Source organism: Drosophila eugracilis, unplaced genomic scaffold (genome assembly GCF_018153835.1).
Source record: "Drosophila eugracilis isolate 14026-0451.02 unplaced genomic scaffold, ASM1815383v1 contig_440, whole genome shotgun sequence".
NCBI lineage: Eukaryota > Metazoa > Arthropoda > Insecta > Diptera > Drosophilidae > Drosophila > Drosophila eugracilis.
Window position 1 is genome coordinate 805,090 of NW_024573306.1, and position 14,777 is coordinate 819,866.

Sequence of the window (14,777 nt, forward strand, 5' to 3'; positions counted from 1 at the left end):
ATCTCATTTTAAGGATTTAAGTTTAAAAATGGGTTTAATTTTAATCAGCACAAAAATGAATATTTTTTTTCGTATTTTAAAGTGTAAGATTAAGCTTTTAATAGAAAATACCAATACTATCAATTTTTATATATTATTATTAAACTTTAACGAAAGTAATAAAAGGACAAGCAAAAGCAGCTTTTCTAATAGATGTCGCCAAAAAGTATGCTATAAAATGTACTGGTAGATAAAACCAGTTGGAACTCAAAGCAAATTAAAGCGGAAAAGTACTAAAAAGGGAGATCGGATTCAAGCTATTATTACAAATAAAATGAATAATATTTTAAAGAATATTGTATATGTTCGCCGTATTGTTAAAGCCCCTTGAATTATTTATCTATATAGATACTCTCTATATAAGAATTAAAAACAAATAAAAGTTCACAACATATAAATTCTTTGTTTTTCAAATATTTAAAAATAACTCAATATTACTCTTTTTAAAGTAAATTAAACAAACTTAAAAAAGGTTTACTGTACTTGATAGGACAACTAATAGAGAATATACCTCGTTTTTTTGTTCTTACACACTTGATATGGCAAACGATAGAGAATCTAATTTTGTTACGTTCTTCGTTCTTACATCATGATAAGAGCCGGCTTATTGACCAAGGAACCTAAGAAAGTAAATATTTGGTAACAAAACAATGACCAATAAATTGTCACGTTTGCTTATGTGGGATTAAATTGACAAGAGTGGGTGAGTTCATGGCACGTGTACGATGCGTTACATGCGTTATTATAGGGCAATTATTTAATACGAAATTGATGCAAATTTAACTACCTAATGCAAATTTGACTACTTAATGATTGTAAAACGGAAATAACATTTAATTTATATAAAGTTTCCTGTGAGTTCAAAAGAATTCAAATTTAACAAAGGGCATACCTTTCCTTTGAAGAATATCTATTTTATAAGAACTTATCATATAAGAACTTATCGAAGAATTGTACAAGTTCTTTGTCTTTTTGGAAGACCAAAGGCATTCTAATGAACCTAGGCTGAAATAACGTGATGCAAGGCGAGATATTGACAAAGAACCCTCGACTTTATCAGTGCTATATATTTTCCGATATTTGTTTGCATTGCAATAAAGTGCCAAAAGACCCTATCTAAGGCTGATGCACCGGCAAGTAGCGAATATTTTCCAATAAATAGTCGGCCACCGATGGTGGAAAATCATTCGCTAACTTGTGAACTATCCAACAATATGAAGTATACCCTAGTAGTACTCGCTTTATTGGCACCTCTGGCTATAGCAGCCAGTTTGGGTGAACAGAAACCGGAGGAAAATGCCTTTGTTAAATCCTTGAGGGAATTGCATCGTGGACCTCCAGTTGAGCCAATGAAAGCCAGAGCCAAGGTTGAAGAGCGCTGGATCACCCAAAAGCTGGACAACTTCGATGATAGCAACAATGCCACCTGGCTTGATGTAAGGACCTGAGCGTTAGCCCTATGGTTAGCGTTATATAATTTATTTTCTATTCCCTAGCGCATCTATATCAACAATAAGTACTTCGTTGATGGCTCTCCCATCTTCATCTACTTGGGCGGCGAGTGGGCTATCGATCCCAGTGGCATCACCTCTGGTCTATGGAAGGATATTGCCAAGAAGCACAATGGTTCCCTACTCTATACTGAACATCGTTTCTTTGGCGAGAGCATCCCAATAACGTAAAGTTAAGCTCATGCTTCCATAATTTTTTATTAGGTTATAATAATGATCATCCTTAGTCCTCTGTCCACCGAGAACCTGGAAAAGTACCAAAGTGTAGAACAGGCCTTGGCTGATGTTATCAACGTGATTGCAACTTTGAAGAAGGAGGACAAGTACAAGGATTCCAAGGTTGTAGTATCTGGGTGCTCTTACTCTGCTACTATGGCCACCTGGATCAGGAAGCTCTATCCCGAAATCATCAGGGGCAGCTGGGCCTCATCGGCTCCGCTCTTGGCCAAGGTTAACTTCAAGGACTACATGAAGATTGTTGGAGAGTCATATGCTACCCTTGGGGGACAATATTGTTACGATTTGATCGATAATGCCACCGCCTACTACGAGAATCTTTTTGATATTGGAAACGGAACACAGGCCGCCAAGGAACTCAATCTGTGCTCCAACTTTAACCCTGACGACGAACAGGATCGTTGGCAGATCTTCAGCACTATTGCCAACATTTTCGCAGGCATTGCTCAGTACCAAAAGTAGGTGGCCCATATAAAAATTATAAAAACTAAGTTATAATATAATATTTCCCAACAGACCCGAGAAATATGACATTCCCACATACTGCTCTGATTTTGCGAGAGTTTAGTGATGATGATTCTGTAGCTTTGTCTAAGTTCATCAACTGGAAGATCAATGAGCACTCTGGAGCTTGTCTTAGCACCACATTCAAGGGAGCTGTGGACTACTACGAATGGTCCAAGGAGAACTACGAAGATAGTAAGTGATTTTAACTGATGGCATCTTGAATCCGTGCTAAAAATGTACCCTCTTTAGGCGACTTGCCTTGGATTTTCCAGACCTGCAGCGAGTTTGGATGGTTCCAGTCTTCGGGCAGCAGTAGCCAACCTTTTGGATCCACTTTCCCGGCAACTCTGTACGAAGACACTTGCGAGGGAGTCTTTGGCTCCGACTACGACTCGGCTGGCATTCACTCTAAGATCCGGGCAACGAACAAAGCATTTGGAGGTCTGAACGTTAACGCCACCAATATCTACTTCGTGCAGGGAGGTCTTGATGGCTGGAGTGCCGTGGGAGCTGGAGTTGCCCAAGGAGCCACCATTATCCCTTATGCCTCTCATTGCCCCGACACTGGATCTATCAGTGCCACCGATAGTGCCGAGCTGGTGGCCTCAAAGGAAAAGCTGATCAAGCTGGTGGCCCAATGGCTGGAGGACTAAGATCTCAATTGAAGAATTCTTTTTAATGTTTTTAAATTATTTAATTTTTGTATTTGTTTTTATATGTATAACTATTTAATCGCCAACGTTTGGGCTTAATAAACCGAATATTTAACATAAATAGAAAGTCTATTGCAATGATGGTAAATTCGTTTACAGATAAGATACCAAATGAATTAGGTCAAAGGAAACAAATGAAAATTTTAGTCTTTTAATTAAATGTATATGTTTTTAAGGCAAATGTACTTATTCATATTGATTTGCAATAAGACTTACATACAGACCTACAGACCTGAAGAAGCCACTTGTCCTTTGCTCAATTATAAGATACCTCAAGTTGGTTACTATTTTAATCATCGAATATAAGTAGTAGTCTAACAAATTGCTCATAGAATGTCAAGATCTCAAAACTTGAAACTGCTGAGAAAGAACATTCAAAGAACAGTCAAAACAGATCAAATGAATTCATTTTACTTTCAAGCTCCAGAGATTTGCAAATATGATACAATAAAAACTGAAGATTTATGTAGCTCACAAATCCATCAAAATGTTTGAGAAGGTGTGACCACTCCGACAGTCCATCACGGACATAGACAGTCCCGAAAAAAAGCCAGGTAAGGTGGTATGTGCAGGAAGGGCCGACAGTTCTACACCCAATGAATTGCACTAAATCCAGAAACGTGCTGGGCATATCAAGATCGATAGACAGCCGGCTACTTAAAGACGACTTTGCATTGCTTTATAAAATGTCATAAATCTTGTGAGTCGAAACCGAATCGAGTCACGCATTATAAAGACCCAGGCAGCAGAACCATTTAACAAGTCCCAAACGAACTTGTTTTCAACAATACAATTTGCTTATAAATAGCATTAAATACAATTAAATCGTGGACCTTGTATCATTTAAAATGTAACTGGTACTGTTTACTCTTCCTCTTTTTGAGATTCTTTTTAGGCATTTGGGGTCTTGGTAAGACGATTGGGGAAGGAGGGCGAAGAAATGCCAAAGTGTTGAGTTTTTGGTCAAATTATTTCGGTATGCGCCAAAGACATGAACGGGAAATACTTTTGTTCTTGCTGAAAGGCCTCAAGACAAAGAAAGACGATGGTGTTTGAGAAATTATATCGAAAAAGAAATAAAAATTCTTGCCATAATTCAAAGGCTTGTGGAAATTGGTTAATGTTTGAAATATGTATTTTTTTTCTGCTGCTTGAGAGGAAGTTGTAAAATTCTTGGTTTTAGTTTAAGGGAAAGGTATTAATGGAAGATATTTATTTCTTTATACAGTTTCGGCAGTTAAACTATATTTAAATATAATCTAAATAAATTTAAAAGTTATCTAAATTTTTAAATAACATCTGAAAGTTTGTATTTTTGTACTAAAAAATCTAAAAATGAGAAAAAGGATGACTCTGAGTCATCGTGCTGGATCTGCCCCTTCCCACGATAAATTATAAAAGGTCTTTGAAGCCGCCTTCGACGATCCGCTGATGGCGAACAATCAGCCAGCTGAAATACCAACATCGAATTAGTCAACTCAAGACATAAACCTGAGCAAGTGAGAAGCGGGAAGAGCGATCCAACCAACAAAACTGCTGAGCCTGAGAACCTGGCTATAAAACGAGCTGAAAACCAAATTATTCTTGGCCAGGGTGCACAAATAACAAATCAAAACGGGTGACAAAATGATTTAGGAACCAGGCGAAAATGTTCACACGAAGCACCAGAACAGAACTCCCAACCCATAACCAAAGAAAAGATCGACCAGAACCACTAATATCGAACAAGAAGTGCTGGGGGAGAAACATGCAAAGATTCTGTTCGATATTGTATCCTTTTCGGCTGAGAATTCTTCTACGTGGTCGCTGGATTCGAATTGGTGGGCCTCATTGTTACGCGACGATAAAGATCACACGAGTAAATCATGGTCTGCCGCCACTCACTCCCAGCTCATCCCCATCCGCATCCCAAACCCTTCACCACCCCGGGCTCCAGATTCAACCTTGACTGCCGCGGTGCATGAACAAGTAGTTTAGCAAATGGATACAAGAGCCACACAGGGTTTTTCCGCCGGTTCAATGACAAAAAAAACTCTCTTCTATAATGGTGTGTCATTGTCAAAAAGCTGTATATAAATTTTAAAATTAAAGGCGAATGCTTTATAACTTACATATATAGCTATCTTGGAATAATATATAATTAAACTAATTTTAAAAAAGTAAATGGAAAATTTATACAAAACAAGACAATCAGCTAGTTTGAATTAATAAGGCAGACTGATTTGTAGACTATTTGCAAATATTTACTGTTCAAGTACCTACTCAAGGCACAACCAATTAAAGTTTCAAGCTCATATAATATTTGTGAAAACTATTATGGTAAAGTGGTTTTATAAACCGTATTTAAACACTAGTAATATAATTACACTTTCCCAAAATCGGGTATGAATTTATATAAGGGTAAAAATATTAAAATTGACAAGGAAATTGAATGATTTTTACTTTCACTTTTACTTTCAATAATTTAGTTGACTTGGAATTTGAGACAGATTTGAGCTATTGAACACGCACATTATCGTAGATCTTTACGATATCTTCGTCCATCAAAAGATTTTTACAAAACTCTTGGTAACGCGACATTTGCCTACCGGTTAAATCCACCAGCGGCTTGTTTGGACAGTGCCCCAATTCCGTTTGATTAATCTTATAGCTGCACTGCCTTAGTTTTTCAGTAACCTCTCTCAGCTCATGGGGACGACATTTAAACAAAACTGTGCCTTTAACCAAGTCGGTAATCGCACTATCGGTGGCCTTGCACCACAATGCATCCGTTCGTAATGTATGATTGAAGTCCTCGAAATTCAAATGTGATTTGCTTGGCGAAGTGGCTTCAATCAATCCAGTCTCAGTGAATAAATGACGATTAAAAAAACGTGATTTGGTTTTCCTCAGTAAGTTGGCCAAACGCAGCTTAAGATCGCTGAGATTATCAGTCCTAACCTTGCATACCATAGCAACCAATTGACGTCCATAGTCCATAGGCAGGCTATAGGTGTTCTGATTCCTCTCGCTCAACTCGCACTCCTTCAGGATTCGCTGGACACGACTATAGGGCAATTGCAAAGGCGACAGTCGAGTCCTTAGCTCGAAATTCTTTTCGGGATCAATAGAACCCCCTCCGCGATGAACCGCCAGTCTGAGTTCGTTTGCCAGTCTCTGCTCTTCTGGTGTTTCCTGATCAAATCGGATCTGTTTGGAGCTCAACGGGCTGATGTAATGGGTTGACTCACTCGGGTAGCTTTCTCCATACATTGGAGCCCATTGCACTCGCTTTACAGTCACTGACAATTTTTCATCCGGCAGCAGCAAATCCAATCCATTGCGCTTATCATTTTCCAATTTAGGGGAATCGCTACGGATTAATGTTGGCCTTGGTTGATAAGGACTAAAGCTAGCTTTTAGATTGGTAAGATTCGTGGTCATCACCTTGTCCATGGGGTCTAAGTAGCGCGTATGAGACATTTTTCAAAAACTATGAATTTTGAGCACTCAAAAAAATTGGTTTTAGGTGGATGTGGTTTTGTTTTCTCCTCGAAATGTTTTAAGAGCTTAGTGTTAGAAAGTTTTGGAAAGGCTATCTATGCAAACCCAGTTTTTATTGAAAAATACCAACAAAGGGGTTAAAAGTATCTATTCATAAAGGGCTTTTAAGGACTTCATATGATATATCGGTGACTATAAAAATAAATTGTAATAATATTGTGAACTCACCGTATCAGCGGCTGTTAAGTTGATTCCCAGACCACCAGCTCTGGTAGACAATAGGAAAACGAAAATATCGGCTCTAGTCTGAAAATCAGCCACCATATCGCGACGAGCTGAAATCTTGCTTGAGCCATCCAATCGCATATAGCGATGTTTTCGGTGCCACATGTACTCCTAGGAGCATTATAAAATAAAGTTAAAGAGATTATGAGATTGAGAAGGCATTAAACTCACCTCCAACAGGTCAATCATTTTGGTCATCTGCGAGTAGATCAGAACTCGGTGGCCATTTGCCTTAAGACGAGTGAGCAGGGTGTCTAGGACAAATAGTTTACCGGCATCAGTGATCAGCGTCTCCTTGTCAGGTACCACGATAGAAGACCATCCACTATGAGGCTTACACAAGGCCAAACTTTCCGAGACGAGCTCCCTGCCCTGGCTGTTCTCGCATTGATTGTGACGAATCTGTGCCCAGGCAGCAGAACGACTCTCACAACTGTAATAGTAAATATAAATCAAATTATTTTAAATTAAAGAGCAATTTTTTAAAACTTACTATAAACGCCTATCAACCGCCTGCACTTTCTGACCCAAACCGTAAAGAAGTCGCGGCATAGAGAGCGGTGCGCATTTATAACTTCTGGGTTTTCGAGGGCGATATGGAAACTCTGGCAGCAGAAGCAACGTTGTCATTTTAACATCATTTTTAGCATTTGATTTAGTTTGAACTTCCACGGATTCTATTTCCATATTGGACACCTCCTCCATCTCTTCGATCATGAGAATCTTTGATCGAATCACACGATGCTCAATAGTTTCCTGCATATTGTATGTGAAATAATCGCCAAAAGCGTAAACGCTGCTTTCGTTAGCGGTCTATTAAGATAAAATAAAAACTCTTTTAATATAAGATATTAAATGTTTTAACTTCATTTACCATAGCTGTGAAGATGAAGTTCCTAAGAACACATTTTTCAGACATATAGTCTAGGACAAGTTTGTTTTCTAACATCGGCTCTAATAGTTGATATCTACTGTCAGGCTGTTTTTTCCACCAAAAGCGGCGGTAGGCTACAAGCGGGTATTTTTCCAATACTCTTTGGTAATGTAAAAGACTGGGGAAGAAACGGAATTTAATTATTGTATGATTAGATTACAAGGGAACACTTTTATGGAATAAGATACACTTTTATTGCAAATCATACTCACAAATCAATAATTCCATTTAGAGTCACATCAACCATATCTCCCACTGATAAATCACATAGGCGGGTAAATCCAAAGCAACTATCCACGTTCAGATCGTTAAAAAGCGATCTTTGCATGTATTCCGATTTAAAGATATTAAACCTGTAATTAATAAGAATATAAGTAAATGAATAAACTTTATAAAAAACGTACCCACCTGTTGTACAGCAAATGTTTCCGACTAGGCAACAATCTGTGAAGAAGTCCATTCTCGTAAACCAGTCTGGGAATCGTATATTCCGCACATCGCATGAAAAACGGACTTCTAGCATCTCGTCGTTCAAAGAGTTCTGGATGATTGCATACCTTGCGGAACTGCATGACCAGATTCATCAGATTAGAAGCCGAAGACGATGATGCAGTGGTAGTGGAACTAGTTAAATGCAGAAGATCCTCAATGTTAATTTTTTGCTTCAGCGCTCTGTAGAGCAACTTCTGGCGAATGGTCAGTGGACAGTAGACCATAATTTCGATCTTGTCCGACAGCTCATTCTCTACATCCTTCTTAATGCGCCGCAACATAAAGGGTTTCAGGATCATGTGTAGTCTGGATATTTGTTTCTCATCGATTCCCGTTTTATTTTCAGCATGCGATTCAATGTCCTTGGAGAACCACTCGTTGAACTCATCATGGGAGTCAAACAACGTCGGCATGATGAAATGCAACAGTGCCCAAAGCTCTGCCATGCTGTTCTGGATGGGAGTGCCACTAAGAAGCAATCGATTCCGACAGCTGAAGCCTAGAAGTAGCTTCCACCGTTGTGAGGCAGCGCTTTTGATGGCCTGCGCCTCATCTAAGACCATGTACTGCCACTTGATCCGGTTGAAATACTTGTAGTCGCTGACCACCAGCTGATAGGAGGTGATTACCACATGAAAGCTGGCATCCCGAGTGTGCAGGTGCTTTTGGTCCCAAAATTGCCGAAGAATCTTCCGTTCTCCAGGTGAACCCCAATATGGCACAACTTTAAAGTCGGGCACGAATCTGGACATTTCCTGCTGCCAATTATGCAGAGTGGATGCTGGTGAGATTACCAAAAAGGGTCCCCAAACTCCGTAGTGCTCGGCGACGTGGCAAAGGAAAGCTATCGATTGCACAGTCTTGCCTAAACCCATTTCGTCTGCCAGAATACCACTGATTCCCTGATCGTAGATGTTAGCCAGCCATGTCATGCCCTTGATTTGGTAACCCTTAAGGGTTCCCTTGAACATCTTCGGTTGAGGGAGGTCTTTCATTTCAGGTCGTGGCTCTGGTTTTTTATCCTCCTCCTCCTCTTCCAGTTCTTTTTCCTTCTCCTCTTCTTCTTTTTTCTTTATGAATACGTCGAATGCCTTAGTTTTATCTAGATCTCTTTGCATAGCTGCCTCGGCGCTTATCTGAGCGAGCTGCTTCATCTCCCCGGCATCGTAGTCATCTTGAACCGATAATTTAGCATTAGTCTCCTCATCCAGTTGGCTGAGAATGCGTAGTTGATCCTCTTCGCTGCCCTGACCGAGCTTCTTGGACATGAAGTGGGCATACAGTTCGGTTTGAGTGATCAGGAAATTTAGCTTACGCTGTTGTCGCTTTACTTCAATGAGTTCCACGTCCTGTTTCCTCTGCTCCTCCGCTTCACGCTCTAGTTTGCGCCGCTGGTCCCGCTCCACGCGCTCATAGCGCTTCCAGTAGGTGAGCATTTCCCTCGTCAGTCGCTTGGCACGCCACACCGTCTCCTTCATGGTTCTTTGGGAGTTTATGGCTCGCTGGCGCACCACCTTAGCACACATGCCAGCCACCCGCTTGCAATTGGCTAGCATATCCTTGTGATTGGTACTCTTGATGCGTTGCAGTCTGCCGGATTCTTTCTTAGACATAATTTGCCAGATGCGACGACGACGAGCGGCCAAGGCTGCTGGGTTCTTTCGCTTTCGTCGGACTTTTGTCACTTGACCCTCTGTGCCGCCCACGACGTCCACCTCCTCCTCGATCTCTTCTTCTTCCGGATAGTCCAGAGCCAAACTGGCCAGCTCTCTTTTATAATCCACCTCGCCACCATCTTCGTCTTCGTCATCGTTTGTTGGCAGTGTGTCACCGAAGGAGTATTTGCCCAGCTCCGACGGTGGTACTTCACCAGATTCTGGTGATCCTGTGATATCTCGCTTCTTGCGACCCCTCCTTCGTTGTTTGGGTGGCTTTGGTCCAGCTTGTGCTTCGGCCAAACGGGCCATGAGGATCTCTTGCTTTGTCCGGCGACGCCTTTTACGCACTCCTGCAGTAGCCTGCTGACGCTCGGCAAAGATGTCGTGGTTGGACAGCAAGCCACTGCCATAGTATGCATATTGGGCGTTCTGCAAAGGTATTAAATAGAGAAGTTATGGGTTATGTACTGCGGCATCGATATAAAAACAAGAAACTATATATATCTTTAGCTTAGTTAACCCTTCTGTTCTGTTAGATTCTACATTACTCACTGTGGCCTTTTTGTAGTAGTTCTTTCGCTGACGCTGTTCGCGGACGTGCTCTCTCAGCATCTGCTGTACATACTCATCCTCGGTGATGGTGGGGTCATCGCTTTCCGTGTCGCTGAGGAGGAGATCGTACAGCCACTCCCGATCGCTGGTCAGATCGTTAAAATTATAAAGCTGAGCCTTAACGCTTTGACGTTCTGAAATCGTGGTTTTTAGCTGGGATTCCCCAGATGCACCAATACTGACTCACCCTCCTTGCTGCCCAACAGACGATTTTTTCGCCTTTTGGAATGTTTCATCCGGACGACACCAACGGTAGAGGAGTCATCGGAGTCCAGTGTATCCTGTTCTTTCTTGACCGTCTGGTCCTCGTCACTTTCCTCGGTGCTACTCAGCGGTTTCCGCAATGCTCTCTTGGCCATGTCCATGAAGGGACGCATATTGAGCGCCGCTTCCAAGCGCTGGATGTGCAGCGGCTCTGCCATGGTACGGGGACGTGGCTGTGGCGTCACCGCTGGCTTGGCTTCCATAGTGACAGCGATTTAATTCAGCTTTCAAGCAAACTTATCACGTAATTTCGCTATTTAATCGGCGTGCTATTTGTTGCGAAGGTAAACAACGGTGTGACCGTAGCCTGATCGGCGAAAAAAACCAGCTACTATAAAAAAAATCGATGGACTACAGTGGGTGTGGGTCTTCTATATATACCTTAGAATAATTACTTAAATTGTATTTAATACAAATCATGTGATAAATCATTAATTATTAGAAACACATTTCGGCTCTTCATATTTTAATTTGAGGTAATATCATTTTTTTAGTGAGTTCACAAGATAAATATATCGAAAGGTATTTTTCTGAAGAGGCTATTTGGTCCTTACCAACACTACCGTCAGCTGTTTCATTTTGCTTTGTTATAAAGTCATTAATTTATTTGTATTTAACAACAAAACTTGAAACTTAAATTGAAAATTATTAAATAAATAACTCATAACCTTATAATAACGTTTTGAAGTAATTCATATTCCATTAATTTGTTATGTCTTGGTCAAATGGATTAGTCAAGGAAATCTTAAAACCTGAAAATTTGATAATTTCATCAGAAATCGCAGTTGTTATAGCAGACAAGTATCCGAAGGCGAAGCATCATTATCTAGTCTTGCCATTAGCCGATATCCCCAGTATCTTTCACGTAGGTAATCATTACGAATGCCACCAAATACACACATAAATATTTTCTTCGATCTTTTAGTTGAACCGGAGCCATCTACCGCTCTTGGAGGAGCTTTATCTTTTGGCCAGAAACATTGTGGAGGTGAAAGGAGCCTGCTGGGAAAACTTCAAGGTTGGTTTCCATGCGGAACCCAGCATGCAAAGGCTTCACTTGCATGTTATCTCCAGGGATTTTGTATCATCAAGTCTGAAGACCAAGAAACATTGGAATTCCTTCAACACCGAGCTTTTTGTACCATACCAAAGTAAGAATTCTCGGAATGAGAAAGTTGTTACCCTTGAGGTAATACGATTTATTTAGTCATAAGAAATCATAAGAAAAGAAAAAGATATTTAAGATGTTAAAAGGTACTACATTTTATTTTGTATTCAGTATGTATAAGTATTGATTTAGTATTATAAGTAGTATTTATAAGAAAAACAAAATAATGGTTTTAATTATGTTATTTATTCTTTAAATATTACAGCTTTTATAACAAAACCTTTTAATTATTTTGCGTAAACTTGTACATGTATTTATTATCAATCATTATTATTTTATATATATTCTGAGCCAATGGACTGAAGATGTAGTCCAATAGGAGATATTAGTACTTCAGTACTTGAACTCTAAAAGTATTTTACAATATACTCTTAATACATTTACATTTATAGAATACATTAATTTAAACAAACTAATATTTTCCTTAATATTAAAAACATTTTTAATATTACATATTAAAAAACATTATTTATACTTATAGAATTGTGCTCACAGCTGGAAAAGGAAAATAGCATAACTCGACTGCAGAAATCGGTGAAAGACGAACTGCTGACCAAGCCCTTAATTTGTAATCAGTGTGAATTTTTAGCTAAAAATTTGCCAACACTCAAGGAGCATCTGGTGAAGCACCTCGCCGATTCTGATTCCAAGCGAACCACTAAAGCTTTGTAGAGAACCAGTTCCTCCCGATAGCTGACAATCTGGATCCAACACTGTAGGCTAACTTTTGACAGCTAAGTCAGAACTTATCTTGGTTATAATTCGGTGATTTACACGATTAAGCAAGTGAATCTAAAAAAATGGAGATGGATGATAAAGGAAAAATGGAGTTCGATGAAAAGAAATATTTTCGGAATGAACTACAGCGCAAGCTAAATGACAAGAGGAACTTCCTCATCGAAAGTGATCGTGCTGTGGTCATCAAAGCTGACTTTCCGAAATCGCAATTTCATTTTCGGGTGGTGGCTAAGGAGGACTTGAGAGACATAACTCAGGTGGGTCTGTGATAGGATATTGTTTTTTAATTATTTATAATATCGGCCTTATTGTCAGCTAAGTGAAGATCATCTTCCATTGTTGGACCACATGATGGAGTTGGCTAACCAAATTATCGATAAGCAGGAGCACCTGGAGTCGCGTAACTTTCGCATTGGTTTCAAAGTCCACGCTTTTTGGAACCGCCTTAATTTGCATGTGATTTCTGATGACTTCTATTCTATGGCCATGAAACGTCCACGTCACTGGAATAGCTTTAATACGGAACTGTTTATGCCCTTTCAAATCGTTCACACGATGCTCAGTTTACAGGGCTCCATTGAACCCATTTCGGAAGAGAGATACAAGGAGCTGCAATTTCAGAAGCCGTTTCACTGCAATCAGTGCGATTTTGTCACTAATCTACTACTGGACCTGAAGGCCCATCTATATCACCACTGGCATCTCAATGAAGGCGAGCGTGAGCAGAAGAAAAAACTAGAAAAAATAATACAAATGATTGATGAGACCAAGCTGGATCCTGCCGCTGTAAAACCAATAGAATTGTCTACTCAAACTGAAGCAGTAGCTGGCAGTACCCAGATCTCTAATCAAAACTCAAAGAATCCCTTGCCAAAGCCATACCAACAGCAGGGACAGCAGCAGGCCAATAATGGTTATACCGGCTATATGAACGGACCTCCGGTCAACATGATGAATCTGCAGAATCCCGAACAATCCTTTCCGAAATACCCCTCCCCTCAAAATCCAATCGTTGAATCCGCCGCAACCCAATGCGTTTAATTATCGGCCAACTAGCTATCAGCCACGTGGACCTATACCACATCAAGGACGTTGGGCTTCCCCCATGAATGGTCCACGCTTTCGACCCAATCAGTTTCAGAACAACTTTAGACATCCGGAATATAATAGGAATCGGGCACAGCATCCAATAAATCAACAGGGTGCCTTACAATACCCAATTCAGTCATTTGCTGGTATAGGAGCTGGACCAAGTAAGCCCCTTGGTCTAGAAACAACACCGAGAGGGATGCCATCTATTAACCAACCGAATCCGAATCGTAATTATCAGCAGAAGCCCTTTAAACAAGAACAGAATTTAAAGAAATCTCAGCAGCCAAATCGAAATCAGAATCCGAATCAAAATACCGATAATCGAAATACCCAGAATCCGAATCCGATAAATCGGCCGAGTAATAATCAACAAAAAAAACGAAGTAACAAAAAACCAGCAAACAAAAATAATCAACCCCCTGGTGGCAATCTTCAAAATCAAGTGGCTCAGACTCCACCTCCAGCTGCTAACAATTCCAAGCCAGCTAACGCCTCCTAGAAATGTTGAGGCAGGATAAATTATTCTATTTAAAAATATTAAATATTTAAATGGATTTACCATTACCAAATATATTAAAATGGTAAATATTTAGGCTTTTACCAAATTGGCATCATCGATCATTCTTTCACAGCTTTTCACATATTTTATGACTGTTAATATCGCGGAATTATATATTCAAATATATCCCAAATTATTTTTGTAAAAGAAATAAGAAAAAGATCTAGAATAGAAATAAATATAATTAAATATGGAACATGCAATAATCCATATAAAATTGTAATTGCATTTTAAACTACGAAAATTATGTTATATTTTGATTTTATCAAACAAATTGGACTGAATTCAGAAGTTTAAGAAAGCCGAATTGATAAATAATAAACAATATCGAAATTATTAAATATTTTACAAAGGTTTAATAAATTAAATAAGCATGAAATAAAAATTTAGATTCATCTCATGGGGTTGAAAAATAGGTTTTTGCACACCAGAATTTGTTTTAATTTTCATTTACCAAACACCCTAAAATCTCTTACTACCTTAAA

General features: G+C 39.5%; 4 protein-coding genes across 4 annotated transcripts in view; 2 read left to right on the forward strand and 2 right to left on the reverse strand.

Moving 5' to 3' along the window:
- Window positions 1–11,029, reverse strand: part of LOC108117204 (chromatin-remodeling ATPase INO80) — a 34,519-nt gene extending 23,490 nt beyond the window's left edge. Inside the window, exons 1-8 of the mRNA XM_017229519.2 lie at window positions 10,659–11,029; window positions 10,412–10,605; window positions 8,118–10,288; window positions 7,922–8,062; window positions 7,650–7,827; window positions 7,269–7,588; window positions 6,947–7,208; window positions 6,719–6,886 (exon numbers count right to left, since the gene is read on the reverse strand). Coding sequence (XP_017085008.2) covers window positions 6,719–6,886; window positions 6,947–7,208; window positions 7,269–7,588; window positions 7,650–7,827; window positions 7,922–8,062; window positions 8,118–10,288; window positions 10,412–10,605; window positions 10,659–10,938 — 3,714 coding nt within the window. The 5' untranslated portion in view covers window positions 10,939–11,029. The remainder of the gene's footprint in view (window positions 1–6,718; window positions 6,887–6,946; window positions 7,209–7,268; window positions 7,589–7,649; window positions 7,828–7,921; window positions 8,063–8,117; window positions 10,289–10,411; window positions 10,606–10,658) is intronic.
- Window positions 1,245–3,068, forward strand: LOC108117208 (putative serine protease K12H4.7). Its single transcript, XM_017229524.2, is given in 6 exon segments — window positions 1,245–1,475; window positions 1,536–1,717; window positions 1,778–2,245; window positions 2,304–2,337; window positions 2,339–2,486; window positions 2,544–3,068. Coding segments are annotated over 6 exon segments (1,458 nt in total). The 5' UTR covers window positions 1,245–1,253; the 3' UTR covers window positions 2,948–3,068.
- On the reverse strand, window positions 5,440–6,539 carry LOC108117206. The gene has a single exon (XM_017229521.2). The coding sequence runs from the start codon at window positions 6,467–6,469 to the stop codon at window positions 5,504–5,506; it is 966 nt and encodes a 321-aa protein (XP_017085010.2). The 5' UTR covers window positions 6,470–6,539; the 3' UTR covers window positions 5,440–5,503.
- Window positions 11,030–11,319: 290 nt separating the features above from the next.
- Window positions 11,320–14,724, forward strand: LOC108117304 (aprataxin-like protein). The gene is given in 6 exon segments (XM_017229663.2): window positions 11,320–11,600; window positions 11,661–11,886; window positions 12,385–12,641; window positions 12,710–12,898; window positions 12,957–13,607; window positions 13,609–14,724. Coding segments are annotated over 6 exon segments (2,100 nt in total). The 5' UTR covers window positions 11,320–11,447; the 3' UTR covers window positions 14,233–14,724.
- The last annotated feature ends 53 nt before the right edge of the window (window positions 14,725–14,777 follow it).

Excerpts from the sequence above, each read along its gene's own strand:
- LOC108117206 (XM_017229521.2), bottom strand. The coding sequence starts at position 6,469 with ATGTCTCATACGCGCTACTTAGACCCCATGGACAAGGTGATGACCACG.